This window comes from Salvelinus fontinalis, chromosome 30, assembly GCF_029448725.1.
Source record: "Salvelinus fontinalis isolate EN_2023a chromosome 30, ASM2944872v1, whole genome shotgun sequence".
In the NCBI taxonomy this organism is placed as follows: Eukaryota; Metazoa; Chordata; class Actinopteri; order Salmoniformes; family Salmonidae; genus Salvelinus; species Salvelinus fontinalis.
The window spans coordinates 32,504,604-32,522,940 of NC_074694.1; the positions used below are offsets into that span (position 1 = coordinate 32,504,604).

The window sequence follows — 18,337 nt, forward strand, 5'->3', positions numbered from 1 at the left end:
TTTTGATTGTTGTGCGTGTCTGTACGCCTGTGCGTAAGACCAAGGCAATGCAGCTAGCATGGTACTGCTGTGTCAGCTGTCATGGACCGCCTAGCTATATGGAGAAGGTGCTTTTTGTATCCAGTGTCCATGAATCTGTGGCCTTTTGAAATGTTTGAATCTTTCTTGACTGTAATGGGTTTTCAAAGTAGGTGTTTTTTGTCTGTGTGTGCGTGTCTGTTCCTGTGTGTTTTCAGGAGGGGGTGGGGACCCTTGGTTTGTCCACTGATCAGGCTCTGGGGACACTGAGAGACCAGCTCACCACTCTGCTTGACCAGCACCAGACCACAGGCCGTGGAAAACAACCAACTGCACAGGTAGTTACACACACACACACACGGGCGGACGCATGCGCACAACACACACGTTTGTTTTTCTGTCCTTGTGGGGACCAAACAATTGATTCCCATTCAAAATCATATTTTCCTTAACCCCAAACCCCTAAACCTAACCCTAATTGTAAATCTAACCCCTGAGCCTAAAGTAGCCTTTTTCCTTGTGGGGACCGGCGAAATGTCCCCGCAAATGTTCCTTGTTTTATTATCCTTGTGAGGACTTCTGGTCCCCACAAGGATAGTATAACCAAAAACGGACACACACGCGTATTGAGATGTGTCAAACACGTGTTTTGTTTGTTGATGTTATTATAGGAGCAGTGGGTGAAGAGCTTCCTTCACCATGGCAACCGACACTCCTGTCTCCATTGGCCAGGAGCTGCCCTTACACTGCTGGTGGTGGTGGGACTTCTCTGTTGTTACGGCGACCAGCCGCACGGCAGGTGTGTAACTGTGTGCTTGTGTTAATTAGGGCTCTGACAGTCATGGAATTTTAGTTGATACAGTCGTATGAAACAGTTTGGGCACCCCTCTGAGGCTGCATAATAATTTACTCTGTCGTCACAGAAAATGATCACAGTGGCATGCCATTCATTTTCTAATAAAAGCTGAGTACTGGGGTATTGTCCAGACAAAGATTTTTAGTGTAGCAATATTAAGTTGTATGAAATTAAATCAGATGTGAGAAATAGGCTATGCAAAAATCTGAGCACCCTTGTCATTCTGTTGATTTGAATACCTGTAACTACTTAGCACTGATTAATTGGAACACACAATTGGTTTCGTGAGCTCATTAAGCCTTGAACTTCATAGACAAGTGCATCCAATCATGAGAAAAGGTATTTAAGGTGGCCAATTGCAAGTTGTTGTTCTCTTTGACTCTCCTCTGAAGAGTGGCAACATGGGGGCCTCAAAACAACTCTCAAATGACCTGAAAACCATAATGTTGAACAATCTTTGTTTAGAGGAAGGCTACAAAAAGCTATCGCAGAGATTTAAGCTGTCAGTGTCCACTGTGAGGAACATAGTGAGGAAATGGAAGACCACAGGCACAGTTCTTGTTAAGGCCAGAAGTGGCAGGCCAAGTAAAATATCGGAGAGGCAAAGGCGAAGGATGGTGAGAACGGTCAAAAACAGCCCACAGACCACCTCCAAAGACCTACAACATCATCTTGCTGCAGATGGTGTCACTGTGCATCGTTCAACAATTCAGGGCACTTTGCACATGGAGAAGCTGTATGGGAGAGTGATGCGGAAGAAGCCTTTTCGGCAAACACGCCACAAACAGTCGCTTGAGGAATGCAAACGCACATTTGGACAAGCCAGCTTAATTTTGGAATAAGGTGCTGTGGACTGATGAAACAAAGATTGAGTTATTTGGTCATAACAAGGGACGTTATGCATGGCGGCAAAAGAACACAGCATTCCAAGAAAAACACTTGCTACCCACAGTAAAATTTGGTGGGGGTTCCATCATGCTGTGGGGCTGTGTGGCCAGTGCCGGTACTGGGAATCTTGTTAAAGTTGAGGGTCGCATGGATTCCACTCAATATCAGCAGATTCTTGGGAATAATGTTGAAGAATCAGTCACAAAGTTGAAGTTACGCCGGAGCTGGATATTTCAACAAGACAACGACCCAAAACACTGCTCAAAATCTACCCGGGCATTTATGCAGAGGAACAAGTAGAATGTTCTGGAATGGCCATCCCAGACCTGAATATCAGTGAGAATCTGTGGGATGATTTGAAGTGGGCTGTCCATGCTCGGCAACCATCAAACCTAACTGAACTGGAGATGTTTTGTAAGGAGGAATGGTCCAAAATATCTTCATTCAGAATCCAGACACTCATTAGAGGCTATGGGAAGAGTCTAGAGGCTGTTATTTTAGCAAAAGGAGGCTCTACTAAATATTGATGTGATTTTTCTATTGGGGTGCCCAAATTTATGCACCTGTTTAATTTTGTTTTGATGCGTATTGCACATTTTCTGTTAATCCAATAAACCTCATTTCACTACTGAAATATTACTGTGTCCATCAGTTATTTGATATATCAAAATGAAATTGCTGATCCAAACACCCAATTATTTATAAATGGAAATCATGGAAATTGTCAGGGGTGCCCAAACTTTTTCATACGACTGTAGTTATTGGCCATCCAAATGGCTGTAGTCACCGTAATAACACTTTACTTGATACCCAGTGTCATAACACGGTCATAACCATGTCATAATGTCTGACATAATTTGTCATAATACTCTTATGACCCATATTCCGTGCATTCGGAAAGTATTCAGACCCCTTGACTTTTTCCACATTTTGTTATGTTACAGCCTTATTCTAAAATTGATTAAATTGTTTTTTTCCCCTCATCAATGTACAAACAATACCCCATAATGACAAAGCAAGAAATTGTTTTGGGAAATCTTATGTGAAACTTAAGTAATCAGACCCTTTACTCAGTACTTTGTTGAAGCACCTTTGGCAGCGATTACAGCCTCGAGTCTTCTTGTGTATGACGCTAGTAGCTTGGCACACCTCTATTTGCAGAGTTTCTCCCATTCTTCTCTGCAGATCCTCTCAAGCTGTGTCAGGTTGGATGGGGAGAGTTGCTGCACAGCTATTTTCAGGTCTCTCCAGAGATGTTAGATCAGGTTCAAGTCCGGGCTCTGGCTGGGCCACTCAAAGATTTTCAGAGACTTGTCCTGAAGCCAATTCTGCGTTGTCTTGGCTGTGTGCTTAGGGTCGTTGTCCTGTTGGAAGGTGAACCTTCTCCCCCAGTCTGTCTTGAGCGCACTGGAGCAGGTTTTCATCAAGGATCTCTCTGTACTTTGCTCCGTTCATCTTTCCCTCGATCCTAACTGGTCTCCCAGTCCCTGCCGCTGAAAAATATCCCCACAGCATGATGCTGTCACCACCATGCTTCGCCGTAGTGATGGTATTGGTCAGGTGATTAGCGGTGCCTGGTTTCCTCCAGATGTGACTCTTGGCATTCAGGCCAAAGAGTTCAATCTTGGTTTCATCAGACCACAGAATCTTATTTCTCATGGTCAGAGTCCTTAAGGTGCCTTTTGGCAAACTCCGAAACGCTCTCATGCGTTTTACTGAGGAGTGGCTTCTGTCTGACCATTTTTTGTTGCCCTTCCCCAGATCTGTGCCTTGACACAATCCTGTCTCGGAGCTCTGCGGACAATTCCTTCGACCTCATGTCTTGGTCTTTGCTCTGACATGCACTGTCAACCGTGGTACCTTAATATAGACGGGTGTGTGTGCCTCTCCAAATCATATCCAATCAATTGAATTTACTACAGGTGGACTCCAATCAAGTTGTAGTAACATCTCAAGGATGATCAATGGGAACAGGATGCACCGGAGCTCAATTTCAAGTCTCATAGCAAAGCGTCTGAATACTTAGTAAGGTATTTCTGTTTATTTTTAATACATTTAAAAAAAAAAAAACATTTACAACCTGATTTCACGGTGTCATTAGGGGTATTGTGTATAGATTGAGAAAAATTATTAATTTAATCCATTTTAGAATAAGGCTGTAATGTAACAAAATGTGGAAAAGGTGAAGGGGTCTAAATCTGTTGTGGCATATTGTGTTATTTTATGTCTGGTTATGACACACACACAATTGTCAAAACACGCATTTATTCAAATTAGTTTTTTCCCTGACAAGCATTTTCCTTTCATTTGAACTTTTTTTTTCTTACATCCTTTGTTGTAATGAATTCTTTAGTCATGTTTTTTTAATCATATTTTTAAATAACTTGTAGAAAATACACTTTATGACACTGTTAAGAAGCATTATAACTATCATAGTAATATAAGCCAGATAGGCCTATCACATACATGCCCTTATGTTAGCCATCAGTCAAAAAAGAGGGTGTCTTTGTCCTGCTCCTGATATCTGCTCCTGCATTCTTCCCAGTCATCAGCAACAGAGCATTGGGGTAGGTGCATGTCTGACATCAATGTGTGTGCAATTACAATGAAAATGTAATATGGTAAATGTATATATTTAACATAGCATACCTGCCAACAGTATTTTTATGGTTTAATGGAGTGTTTTGCCTTGTGGTAGGTTTTGTGGGTTTTCACGCTCTTATGTAGGTGTCATAACCAGCCATAAAATAACACAATATATGCCACAAGTGTTATGACCATATTACAGGTTATGTCAGCTGTTATGACATGGTTATGACCTTTATGACGCTGGGTGTCAAGGAAAGTGTTACTGTTTTTTTAAGACACACATTTTTTCCTCCTCCGCTCCTGATTGCTTGTGCTGCCTTAGGAATAGAACCGGCGTCCCCATTCAAGTCAATTGTGGCATAATGGGTGGACTGGTGGCCATTGCCGAATCTGCCCATGAGAGCAAAGCAGGAAGTAAAAGCAAGAAGTGTACTAATGCGATGCACCTCAAAATGTGCTGTGATTTGTTGATTCAACTGTATATACAAAAAGTACATTCCATTGCGTGAGCCACATCGGTATTCACTTGAATGAACATTCTACATTACCAATGAAAATTATTGCATCATAATACCAGGCAGCCATTGTGAGTTTACCAGTCAAATTGCCAGGGTTAGAGCTTCCATGCCTGTTTTATTCATTATTTTCTATGTGTGCTGCTGCTGAAGGGAGAGTTGCATTGCCTAGGACAGTGTTTCCCAACTCCGGTCCTCGAGTACCCATAAGTACACACACACACACATTTATTGTAGCACCGGACAAAAACACCTGATTCAACTTGTCAAGGGCTTGATGATTAGTTGACAAGTACAATCAGGTGTGCTTGTCCACAACATAAAAATGTGCTGTTTGGGGGTCCCCGAGGTTCAGAGTTGGGAAACACTGGCCTAGGCAACCGAAGACTACAAGGCTACAACACGGAGTAAAACAAAGTGCAGCAAGGAGCAACAAAGTTTCATCACGTTAAGAGTCCATGTTACTGCAGAAACAGACTCAACCTTACGAATTCCTGGCGGTCCCGTCTTCAGTCAGCTGTTCGTTTTTTTTTACGGTTATTTTATTTTCAGGATGTTCTTCATCCGTAACCGTCGGTTACACGATTATAGGGCAATTGTGGCGGCCTTAGTGTTTATTAGGTAGACGGCTCCTCTAACTGCAACCCAAATATTCCTATCAGAGATACTTCAAGGTGAACTAAGGTTGTGAAACACAGGAAGACAAAACATTGCTCCTCCTCTCCTCTCTCTAGTTCTGGGATCGAGTTGGTGAACGCTGCAGCCCTCCTCCTGCTCTTCACGCTGAGCTTCATGCTGATTGGTCGACAGCAGAGGCTGAGGAGGACTGAGATGGTGCACCGGCTCAACAGCATCATCAATCAGCTCAACGGTGAACGGAAGAGCAGAGATTGGGATGGAGGGAGGAGATATAGAGGAGAATAGTTGACAATGGGACAGTTGTAGGGAAAACATTGTGAAATAAACACTACTTGAGGTTGGCAAGTTTCCACCATTTTTGTTTTGTGGTGCTATCTTTTAAGTTACCCTCCGCACTCTCTCCCTCCAGACTACCTGTCGGGCTGGGCAGATTTTGGTAATGGGGTGAGGTGGTCTCCCTCCCTCTACCCTGACCTGTACACCCCCTCCTCCCCCTCCTGGTCGCTCCACTGGGCTTACCGCGACTCCAAGCTGGTCAACCTGCCTGTGTCCCTACTGGTGGAGGGAGACGTCATAGCACTACGGCCAGGAAAGGAGGCCTTCGCTTCCCTCAGAGGCATCAAGGTACGAAGAGAGGGGTGAAGAGGGTGGAGAAAGAGGGATGGAGGGAGGAGAGGATGGGTAGAGGGAGACATCATAGCACTGAGACTGGGACAGGAGGGCTTTGCTTTCCTCAGAGACATCAGTCATTTTTTTTCTTCTTCCTGGCTCGGAAGTAGAAGAGAGATTGACTTCATCACTACTTGTATTTTGTGAGAGGTATTGACAAGCTGCATGCACCGAGCTGTCTGTTTTAAACTAACACACAGCTCGGACCCCCATGCATACCACACAAGACATGCCACCAGAGGTCTCTTCACAATCCCTAAGTCCAGCACAGTACTACATAGAGCCATGACTACATGGAACTCTATTCCACATCAGGTAACTCATGCAAGCGGTAAAATTTGATTTTTAAAAAACGAATCAAAATGCACCTTACGGAACAGTGGGGACTGTGACGCACACACACACGTTACATTGTTTTAATATAACCTTTATTTAACTAGGCAAGTGAGTTAAGAACAAATTCTTATTTACAATGACTGCCTACACATGATAACATATGCACTATACACACACGTACACATGGATTTTGTATTGTAGATATGTGGTAGTAGAGTAGTGGCCTGAGGGCACACACTTAGTGTATTGTCATGTTTTAAAAGTTGTATAACTGCCTTAATTTAGCTGGATCCCAGGAAATTGGGATCCATAATACATACAAAATCAAGGATGAGGTATGTGTATGTCTCTCACCTGTATTCACTCCCTGTGTCCTCAACATCTCCCTTCTCTAGGATGATGAGCATATAGTTCTGGAGCCTGGTGACCTTTTCCCACCTCTCTCCCCTCCTCCCTCCCCCCGGGGGGACCAGAAGAGGGGTCCCCAGAGCCCCCAGCAGCACCGCCTCTTCAGGGTGGTCCGCACCCCCATCCTCGACAGTGTCAGGTCGGTAATGCTTCCACTCAAGTCCACCTTTGAGGCTGGACCGTCTGACATACTTTGACTTGAGGTGAACGAGTTTGAGGTAATAATTCACCACTAGCTAGTTTGCTATCCAACAATTGCCGAGGAGGAGGAGCCATCTTTCTTCATTCTCCTTTCTCCCGTCTTTGTTTCTTTGTTAGTGCTTTTATTTTATAATGTGAAGCATTTTGTTATTTATATTGAAAAGTGCTACACAAATGAAGTTTATTGTTATTGGAGAAAGTCCAAGAATTGAACTCAAGGATAAAGTTTGCGCAAATCATGAAACTAGAGTCGAAGGAAGCCTGAAATTGTCACTTGTGACGGCTCAGTGTGTCCTTTTTAAGTAGTCTCCCATACCCAGATTAAGCCTACGCTTGAACTAAACATCATGCTTTTCTCTCCAGGATTAGGCTTGATCTGCATGGGTCCAGTAAACTGTCCCATAAAGTTATCTAAAATGACTGACACCCCTGGCTGAATTCCACTCTGTACTGTACAGGAACAGTCTTGACCTGGCTCTGTCTCGACCAATCACAGCCCTGGATAATGAGAGGTTCACCGTGCAGTCGATTATGGCCAAGTTCGCCTGCCCTATAGTACTGGTGAGACACAAGCGCGCACACACACACGGATGCACAGTTAATTCTTTATATCTACTGGATGCGGTCCCTCATATGTCAGGCATCTCCTTCTATAGGTGGCGTTCTTGGTCGTGAATACAGTGCGTTATTTCTGTGATGCCCCCGGCCTCACTCCTGGACGCTTCAACTTCATCCAGCTGCAGGTATGGAGACTCAACACATCTTCTTGGTCGTGCCTCTTCTCCTTATTTTTCATATATGATATGTCACGGTAGGTTTAACCTGTGGGGACAGAATCTCATCCAGAGATGATGTGCAATAAGATGTAGCAGATTCTCCTTATTGTAGTAAGTGTTGTGTGTATTCCAGCTGATGGGAGTGCTGCCCATCCTTCCCCTGCTGTTTCCTGTCATGTGGGTGCTGGTCAATGCCTATGGAGAGGCTAGTGTCCTGGCTGAGTCCAGCAGAGCTTCTCCTACTGGCCTGGTGAGACACGCGCGTACACACACACACTCGCGTGCCATGTGAGAGACAGAGAGGCTCCTGTGTGGTTTAACTAGCCTCTTCTCTCACCCCAGCTTGCTAAATTCTCTGAGGACACTCTAAGCAGCTACACTGAAGCGGTGTCCTCCCAGGTATAAACTCTCAACTCGTGCTCCCTCGCCCTCCCCCTGTCCTCACGCTGCCCACTCTCGCCACTGCACCACCCACCATGAAACCCTGTACGCAGCTCACACTCTCACGTATTTTCTTTTGTTGTTCGAGTTTAGTACTCCAATCATGTATTTAGTTTTGCATTGTTTCTCTTATTTTGTTGATTTTCTTCATCTGGCATGACGATATCTTTCTATCAATTCTATTTGTCAGCCAATCAGATCTTCCCTGATGGGAGGGCAAATTTGACTAATCTTGTTTTGGTCATTTGTCCTCATACCATTTCTTCACCTGATCACGTACCGCTTCGACACCCACAAACCCCAGTCCCCACCAGCCCCTGCTGCGCTACTGACATATTGGCCCAGTCATGAACTAACCCCCAGCCCCCTCCCCGCTAGAAGGGGAAGGGCTTGAGCTTGGTTCTGGATTGGCCCCTACCCTGAGCCTGTGACTGCCGACTTTGCCCGCCTGCTTGTAATGCATGATGGGAAAATCAGCCCCACTAGCTGTCTCCTTTTACTCTCAAACACCCTCCTTTCCTCAAGTGCCTTACTTGATGAACACTAATCTGAAAAGGACCTAATTGGTGGGAGCAATATGATTTCATAAGGAAAGGAGTTAAGGAAAGGAAGCATCTGAGTGTGTACGGTCAGACTCAAGACATCTAAAGGAGGTCTACCAATGTAGTGTTTACTCGCATTGAGGTTCCAAACCTTTTGGGAAAGTTTGAGGTGTTCTCACTTTGCCACTAGTATATAGCTAGTAGAATATATGCTGTAGAATAGATGCTACCGACTGCAATCGAGCATAAAGGCTATTTGCAGGGTTAGATGAAGCACCTTAGTCTGTAATTCTGCAGTCTGTAATTCTGCAGTCGGTCCTCCCATACTATGGTAGCAGCTCTACTCAATCGCCTTAGCAGCAAGTCTTGACTGATTCTTTTGAAGACATTATGGATTTCAGTATGTCCATAGCGTTCATAGTCTTTGGAATTTCAGCAGTTTTTTTTATTGAGGAATGTAATGACAGTCTTACTGCGTTAATCTTCACCATTCATTTCGGGGGGTGCGATCTACACAAGCAATGTTGAGGGTTGTCCACTCCTTTCAACATTAGACCAGATTTGTGTTCTTATAATGTCTGACAAACGTAAGATTTAGTCAACTATGACTTGTTTATCTTTTTCCCCAGTAGTGGGTGTAAATGTGATGTAGCGTAACTGTGTGTGTGCAGGAGATGCTGCGGTGTGTGTGGAGACACCTGGTGGGCGTGCTGAAGGGAGAATCCCAGACTCTCTGCTACACCTCCAGCCTGCTACACACACTCGGCTCTGTCACTGTAAGTACTAGTTTGTATGTGTGCGTGTGACCCTTGCTCTCGCTCTCTCTGTGTTGTTTTGACAATCATGGTATGTTATCCTGCCTAACCCCAGTCCGGAGACAGTGTTATTGTTCTGTGTGTGTGTATAACAGTGTTCATTTTGGCACTCTTTTTATAATTTGTTTGTCTATTTAGTTTAGTAAAAATAAAAAGGGGGTTTATAGGTACAAAAACAATCAAATAAATGTTTCCCACCCTGCCTAGCCCAGCAGTAATCTTCTCAGATTGATTGAGAGATTAGTTTGAGTCATTTTGACTAAAATATAATTAAGTCTTAGTCACATTTTTGTTATTTAAATAATGATTTAGTCTAGTTGGACATTTTTGTGAACTAAATGCCCTTTCATTTTAGTCACATCACATTTTTATTGCCTCAATAACCTTTAGTAAACATAAATGACTGACTTCCATGTGCACAAACATACATATCCTTGTCCTACCGACATGTTTTTCTGCGTAACATCCTATTGCATGAGTCTCCCGAGTGCCGCAGCGATCGAAGGTACTGCATCGCAGTGCTATCTGCGTTACTACAGATTCTGGTTCGATACTGGGCTGTGTCGTAGCCGGTTGCCCCTGGGAGACCCATGAGGAGAAGCACAGTTGGCCCAGCGTCGTCCGGGTTAGGGGAGGGTTTGGCCGGCCGGGATGTCCTTGTCCCATCGCGCTCTAGCAACTTCCGTGGCACGCCGGGCGCATGCACGCTGACACAATCACCAGGTGTACAGTGTTTCCTCCGACACATTGGTGCGCCTGGCTTCCGGGTTAAGCGTGCATTGTGTCAAGAAGCAGTGCGGCTTGGCGGGGTTGTGTGTCAGAGGATGCACGACATTCGCCTCTCCCGAGTCCGTACGGGAGTTGCAGCGATTGGACAAGACAATCAATTGCACATGACGAAATTGGGGAGAAAAAATTGTAAATAAAATATATTCAATTTGCTTTATTGGCATGACGTAACAATGTACATATTGCCATATATATATATCGTATCGCATGATTCTCTTCCCAACAGCCAAATTGGCAGAAGAACACATTACTCTGCAGCTGATAAAGAATCACACCCCTTGACAGGGCTCCAAGCTAACTTTTTCAGTTGGTGGCACCAGCCCATGATTTGGTCTCACCAATTATTTTCTGTGGTGTCACACAGTATAAAAAATGTTTAATCACCTCAATAAAGTGATTCATAGTGCTTTTGACTACTGAGATGGTATGCTTTTGACTATGTAATAGACTACTGAGATGGTATGCTTTTCAAGAAATATATTTTCATCTAACATGTCCAAACAGAATAATCCAGTATGTTTTGATGTACAACCTAATCCAGTGATTGTCATGAAAAGTGATTGTTGGTTGACAAGGTATTGTTAAATTAGAATTTTAAAATAGGGTTCCAGAATTTTATGAATTTTGTTCAATAGAGATGAATTTGCTTCCAGCTTTATCAGGGTTTGCATTAGGTAAATGTGGCGCAGGACATTTGACCAGGAACATTTGAACTTACCCGGACCGATATACATTGTGTGTGTAACCTGATTAGTAAACTGTAAACTGTCCACATTTACATTTCCTCAGCCAACAACACCAATAACGAACAGCAACATCACTAGCCTATGTCAAGCTACTGTCCCCATAGTAGAACATTTGAACTATTCTATTGGTCAGATTGTGGAGAAAGAAATAGCCTATTCTGAACAGACTCTGGGACAGTTGTGGGAGGATAGATCCCAAATTCAACCAGTAGGCCTAGGTTACATTAAAAAAAGGCAAGTGCAACAGATCAGAACGTTTTGCTTAAAGTGTTCAAGTATTATTTCTTATTTTGGGGGGGGCTAATTGCCCCCCCAAAAACGTTGCACTTCCTGCTACCTTATGCACTTGCAATGGCCGATGCGCATTTCATACACAATGATCTTAAAGCCATATCAAATATCTTGGTTGTAAAATAGTTGCTATTGAGCTCAATATTAAGATATGACAAATAAAAATTATACCCACAGAAAGCTGAGAACAACAGTTGCTTCCAAAGCTATGTATCTGCCACAAATGGATTTTGAAATGTTATACAATCAATCACAAGCCTTTTTTATCTCTCGGAGAGTGGCTCGCTCATCACAGAAGCAGGTCCCAGTGAAACAAGTCCAGGGGCTGGGCAGACACTTTCATTAATGGAGTCATGAAGATAATGCACTTTACTGTTGGACCAAATCAAGTTTTGAAACTTTTGAGTGAGGTGACCATTATAATGAATGTTCAGATCGCACTGATGAGACCAAATAAATTGTTTTACTCGTACAGCCAAGTCAAAAGGTCACAAAATGCTACTAAATGGTCATAGTCTGGAGCCCTGCCCCTTGACACGCTGTAGCTATATTATAATCGAAGTTCTGTCGTAAGTAGTCAAATTCCTTGTGACTGTCTAGTCACGGTAACTAAGCTTCTCCGAATTAGTAGCCTAAACGTTTTGTAAAATAAACATTTTGACTCTAGGGGCTGGTGATCACTAACGGTAGGTCACAGGCAGACAATTAAGATATCCTCATGATCTGTGGAGTGCTGGCTTTTGGTGTATATCAACGTATTTTGTTTATGCTTCACAACGTTAACTGGAATGTAGGTAGCAGCCATCTTGAAATGAGGTCATCGGCTCGGCCTGCTCTAATAAATGTGTATGCCCATATATGGTAGTAAGTCACACAAGCTTTGAAGGCACCGATCAATAACCAAGATACTCAGCTTTCCGCAGACACCCTGCTTTTGCAGATAGGGGCTACTGTTCTCATACCAGACTAAATAAAATTTAAAAAATCTAATAGGCGTCCCAAATATGGGGGCTTTACATTTTAAGATGTTAACTTTCCAAATTTTAGACATTAGCAAACCTTTTTCTTAAATGCGATAAATTATAGGGTAGCCTACTCTGCTGACACTGACAAATGGATCAATAAAAACGACATTGTCCATATAATAGGCCTATGAGAAGGGGAGACAGAATAAGACGTCCATCTAAACTGCAGGAGGAAATGATTGTCCAAAAACAAGCTTTTAAGTAGCACTTACCCAACAATGATAAATAGTGAATATACACAGTGAGCACTCACTGGGGATATTGTCGATGCTGGTGCCAATAAGATAGGCTATACTGTTGTTCGCTCAATTAAGTTGATCATTTTTATAACTAAAAGACAGATTTGTTTTTTCATTGTCTTCTCTTGTGAATAACTCACCAAAGGTTAATGAGAAGGGTGTGCTTGAAAGGATGCACATAACTCTGCAATGTTGGGTTGTATTGGAGAGAGTCTCAGTCTGAAATCATTTTCCACACACAGTCTGTGCCCGTATTTAGCTTTCATGCTAGTGAGGGCCGAGAATCCACTCTCACATAGGTACGTGGTTGCAAAGGGCATCAGTGTCTTAACAGCGCAATTTGCCAAGGCAGGATACTCTGAGCGCAGCCCAATTCAGAAATCTGACAGTGGCTTCTGATTTAAATTACATTTTCACAGAACCGCTTGTTGCAATTTCAATGAGTCTCTCTTGTTCAGATATCGGTAAGTGGACTGGAGGCAGGTCATGAAAGGGATAACTCACTCAGGTGCTTCGCTCTATCACATTGGACATTGTCCGTAAGCTTGAGTTCATTTGCACACACAAAAAAATCATACAATGATGGAAAGACCTGTGTGTTGTCCTTGTTAATGCAGACAGAGAAGAGCTCCAAGTTCTTAATCATAGCCTCAATTTTGTCCCGCACATTTAATATAGTTGCGGAGAGTGCCTGTAATCCTAGATTCAGATCATTCATGTGAGAAAAAACATCACCCAGATAGGCCAGTCGTGTGATTTAGTCTTATCGTCCTGTCAATCGCCACTGTAATGTAGGTGTTTGACGAATATTTTCGTCGCTATTTTCGTCGTCGAAATGAACTGGTATAACTCTCTTCTCTCTCTCTCGCCAGGTGTTGTGTTGTGTGGACAAACAGGGTGTATTATCCTGGCCTAACCCCAGTCCAGAGACCGTGCTGTTCTTCAGTGGTCGCGTGGAGCCGCCTCACAACGACAGTCAGCAGGACCTGCGAGACGACCTGTCAGTCAACTCCTTCTGCCGCATGGAGACCGATGATGACCGTGACGAGGTGCGTGTTTGTGTTTGAGTAGACGAGAGGGTGTGTATTTGTGGGGGAGGGTATAGGTCTGTAAATTCCTACTTTTTCATCAATTGCTCTTCATCTTCTCCTGTTCTTGCATACTAAAATCAGATGTGTCGTTCGGTTACGTATAAGGGCTCTTATTGTCTACGAGTTCCTGTAAGTCTCATTTTAAACCTCTGTAGTAATAGAATATAGAACGTCAATGATGATAGTATTGCTCTCTTTTTTAGTATCTAGTTTCCATTGTCTTCTGTCAGATGGCGTCATTCTACCGCGACGCGACCGTTATCTGACGTGAGACCATGATCTAGTTCCTTTTAAGCATCTGAGGTAGTGACTGAGACACGTTTTGATGGTTGGTAGAATCTTTTCAGTGATAGAAAGTCTGATTTGGCTGTTCATCCTGTCTGTCAGACCCAGGAGGGGGAGGCTCTGCTGTGTATGCCAGTGATTGATGGGATGGGGGACGGGCATGAACCCAGTGAGACTTCACATGACACCGGCCGTTCCGAGGACACAGTTCAGCCTCGGCGGGAGACACGCACCAAACACCCCTCAGGATCTAATGTCAGCTTCAGCCACAACACCGAGGGAGGGGACCAGGGCCCTGAACAGGTAAGGCGCGCGTGCACACACGCGTCCTAAATATATCAATCTCTTGTCATCACTATCTTACTACACAGTATTCGTTCCCCTCCTTTTTCCCCTGCCTCTCTTTTGCCACCCCTCTCTCAGGACATGGTGGGTTGCTGTGACAACGACGCGGAGGACTACGTGTGTGACTACCACCTGGAGATGCTGAGTCTGTCTCAGGACCAGCAGAACCCGGTGAGTATCCAGTTTGACGAGCAGGGCTGGCAGTGCCACCTGCCCAGCCTCAAGCCCCTGGGCCTCAACATCCTGCTCAACCTGTGCAACGCCAGCGTCACCCAGCAGCTCTGCCGCTTCTCCGACCACCTCAGTAACCTGGCGCTGCAGGAGAGCCACGGGGCTGTGCTGCCCGTCCACGTGCCCTGGGGACTGTGTGAGCTCTCCAGGCTTATAGGTGAGGAGAAGGAAGAGACTCACGCACGCACATAAACACACTCGCACGTACGCATGTATACACACACACTGACCCCTTCTCTTCCACTCTTTTTCCTCCTGTGTGTTTCTCAGGGTTCACCCCCGGGGCGAGGGAGCTGTTCAAACAGGAGAACCACCTAGCTCTGTACCAGCTGCCCTGTGGGGAGAAGGCCAAGGAGTCTGTCCCTCGACGCCTACACAACTTCACCAAGAGACAACCTCCCATCAGCCACCTCATCTCCCTCTTCATCAGAGACTCCTCTTCCAGTGAGAATATCTCGCGTTTTCTTTCTCTATAGCTCATTTATTCTTTGTCTTTCTTCCCTCTCTCTCACTTTCACTCCATCTCTCTGGTTTCACACTCGCTCTCTCCATCTCTTACCCTCCTTTTCTTTAGCCTCGACCTCTTTCTTGGAATTGTTTTGTTGCACCTCTGTGACCCCTGACCTCTCACCCCTAGATAACGTCCAGATGTTGTCTCACGGCTCGGCTGACCTCATCCTGGAGGCCTGCACTGACGTCTGGGACGGATCCGACATCTATCCCCTCTCTGGCTCCGACAGGTCAGAACAGTTATAGCAGCCTGATGACAACCTTATTGCAGCCTTATGTAGTCTTATCACAGCCTTATTGCAGCCTTATGTAGTCTTGTCACAGTCTTATTGCAGCCTTATGTAGACTTATCAGTCTTATTGCAGCCTTATAATAACCTAATGAGCAGACCCGGCGCCAGGATTACGTGGCTAAGGGGGCTGTTGAAATCAGTGAGGGGGCACAATTTTGGGGGGTTCTTGCATTTGAATTATATTGAATTCTGCTTATATCACAATAAACATAAACATCTACATGCATTATTAACTCGTTATATGGCTACACCCCTACAGGAAGAAAGTTCTGGACTTCTACCAGCGGGCCTGTCTGTCGGGATACTGCTCTGCCTTTGCCTACAAGCCCATGCAGGTGTCCCTGTCCAACCAGCTCAATGGGAAATGTGTTGAGCTAGCCCCCGGACCCAACATCTTCTCTGGGGTAGAACTGCCCTCCACCACCCCTATCAAACACGACTCCCGCAGGAACTCCTGGAGCTCTGATGGTAAGGGAGGAGAGGGTGGGAAGGGAAGGGAGGAGAGGGTGGGAAGGGAAGGGAGGAGAGGGTGGGAAGGGAAGAGAAGAGAGGGTGGGAAGGGAAGAGAAGCGAGGGTGGGAAGGGAAGAGAAGCGAGGGTGGGAAGGGAAGAGAAGCGAGGGTGGGAAGGGAAGAGAAGCGAGGGTGGGAAGGGAAGAGAAGCGAGGGTGGGAAGGGAAGAGAAGCGAGGGTGGGAAGGGAAGAGAAGCGAGGGTGGGAAGGGAAGAGAAGCGAGGGTGGGAAGGGAAGAGAAGAGAGGGTGGGAAGGGAAGAGAAGAGAGGGTGGGAAGGGAAGAGAAGAGAGGGTGGGAAGGGAAGAGAAGAGAGGGTGGGAAGGGAAGAGAAGAGAGGGTGGGAAGGGAAGAGAAGAGAGGGTGGGAAGGGAAGAGAGGAGCGGGTGGGAAGGGGAGAGGAGCGGGTGGGAAGAGGAGAGGAGCGGGTGAGGAGAGGAGAAGGAGGGAGGGTGGGAGGAGAGGGAGGGAGGGAGGGAAGGAGGGAAGGGTGGGAGGGAAGAGAGGAGAGGGTGGGGAGAGAGGATGATGCAGCTACACTTACAATATGTGTTTTGTGTTGTACCTGGGTGTGACTTTTGCTTATATTTATTTTAATGTCTTGTCCCCCTCATTTCTCTCTCTCTCCCCTTACATCTCTCCATAGAGGGTATAGGAGAAGGTGTGGAGAAGGATGACTGTGTTCAGGCTCTGAGTGGTCAGATCTTCATGGGAATGGTGTCATCCCAGTTCCAGGCTCGTCTGGACACGGTCAGGCTCATAGACGCTCTGGTCACCGCCTGCATACGCTTCGTCTACTTCTCTATGGAGGACGAACTACGCAGCAAGGTGGGTGTGTTTGCTGAGATGTTTGTGGTGGTGACGATGTGGTGCTGTATGGTGTGTTTGCTGAGATGTTTGTGGTGGTGCTGTATGGTGTGTTTGCTGAGACGTTTGTGGTGGTGACGATGTGGTGCTGTATGGTGTGTTTGCTGAGATGTTTGTGGTGGTGCTGTATGGTGTGTTTGCTGAGACGTTTGTGGTGGTGACGATGTGGTGCTGTATGGTGTGTTTGTGGTGGTAAAGCTGATGACAATGGTGACAATCTGCCTGTCTGTCTGTTTTTCCTGTGTATGTGTAAGGTGTTTGCAGAGAAGATGGGCCTGGAGACAGGGTGGAACTGTCACATCTCTCTGACCCCAAACAGGGACAGTCCCTGTGACGGTGCCCCCAACAGCCCAGGCCAGGACTCCCTACATGATGACCTGCACCAAGACTCCCGAGATGAGGCAGAGGGGCCGTTGTTACCAGAGGAGGAGACTGCTGATGTTCCCAGCTTCCTGGAGGACTGCAACAGAGTACAGGACGAATACTGTTTGTCTTTCCTTCTCTCTTTTCTTTTTGTTTTCTCTTCTCAACTGTGACTGACACCTGTTTCTTGCTAACCCTTCTCTCTCTCTCTCTAGGCGAAGCTACCTCGTGGTATCCACCAGGTTCGTCCTCACCTGAAGAACATTGACAACGTGCCTCTGTTGGTGCCTCTCTTCACCGACTGTACCCCAGAGAGTGAGTCTGAACATCTTACAGTTTCACTTCACGTACATGAATCAACCCTTTCTGCTTTAGACTATGCTTAGTATTTGGTACAGAGACATTCCTATGTTTTCAATATACAAATCAATTGATCATGGTATATAAGTTAATTTTATCTCAAGATTTGCAATGTAGCTATGCTTGTTACAGCTACACTGAACAAAAATATAAATGCAGCATGTGAAGTCTTGGTCCCATGTTTCATGATCTGAAATAAAAGATCCCCGAAATTTTCCATAAGCACAAAAAGCTTATTTCTCTGAATTTTTTTTGCACAAATTTGTTCACATCCCTGTTAGTGAGCATGTCTCCTAATCCATCCACCTGACAGGTGTGGCATATCAAGAAGCTGATTAAACAGCATGATCATTACACAGGTGCACCTTGTGCTGGGGACAATAAAAGGTCACTCTAAAATATGCAGTTTTGTCACACAATGCCACAGATGTCTCAAGTTTTGAGGGAGTGTGTTATTGGCATGCTGACTGCAGTAATGTCCACCAGAGCTGTTGCCAGAGAATTGAATGTTAATTTATCTACCATAAGCCGCCTCAACATTGTTTTCGAGACTTTGGCAATACGTCCAACCGGCCTCACAACCACAGACCACGTGTATGACGACTTGTGGGCGAGCAGATTGCTGATGTCAATGTTGTGAACAGAGTGCCCCATGGTGGCGGTGGGGTTATGGTATGGGCAGGCATAAGCTGTGGACAA

The 18,337-nt window shown here is 45.2% G+C and overlaps 1 protein-coding gene across 5 annotated transcripts in view; it reads left to right on the forward strand.

Moving 5' to 3' along the window:
• The window catches only part of LOC129829058 (transmembrane protein 94-like), a 35,168-nt gene that overhangs the window by 11,886 nt on the left and 4,945 nt on the right, over window positions 1-18,337 (forward strand). For 4 of the 5 annotated variants that reach the window (XM_055890517.1, XM_055890516.1, XM_055890519.1 and 1 more), the window contains 19 exons: window positions 237-356; window positions 690-817; window positions 5,601-5,737; window positions 5,915-6,129; window positions 6,906-7,057; window positions 7,578-7,680; window positions 7,776-7,862; window positions 8,029-8,145; window positions 8,238-8,294; window positions 9,550-9,654; window positions 13,656-13,832; window positions 14,262-14,462; window positions 14,583-14,892; window positions 15,006-15,179; window positions 15,373-15,475; window positions 15,797-16,005; window positions 16,695-16,876; window positions 17,170-17,385; window positions 17,494-17,593. In XM_055890517.1, the coding sequence (XP_055746492.1) occupies window positions 237-356; window positions 690-817; window positions 5,601-5,737; window positions 5,915-6,129; window positions 6,906-7,057; window positions 7,578-7,680; window positions 7,776-7,862; window positions 8,029-8,145; window positions 8,238-8,294; window positions 9,550-9,654; window positions 13,656-13,832; window positions 14,262-14,462; window positions 14,583-14,892; window positions 15,006-15,179; window positions 15,373-15,475; window positions 15,797-16,005; window positions 16,695-16,876; window positions 17,170-17,385; window positions 17,494-17,593 (2,893 nt within the window). The remainder of the gene's footprint in view (window positions 1-236; window positions 357-689; window positions 818-5,600; window positions 5,738-5,914; window positions 6,130-6,905; window positions 7,058-7,577; window positions 7,681-7,775; window positions 7,863-8,028; window positions 8,146-8,237; window positions 8,295-9,549; window positions 9,655-13,655; window positions 13,833-14,261; window positions 14,463-14,582; window positions 14,893-15,005; window positions 15,180-15,372; window positions 15,476-15,796; window positions 16,006-16,694; window positions 16,877-17,169; window positions 17,386-17,493; window positions 17,594-18,337) is intronic. The other variant, XM_055890520.1, reaches the window with a different exon arrangement.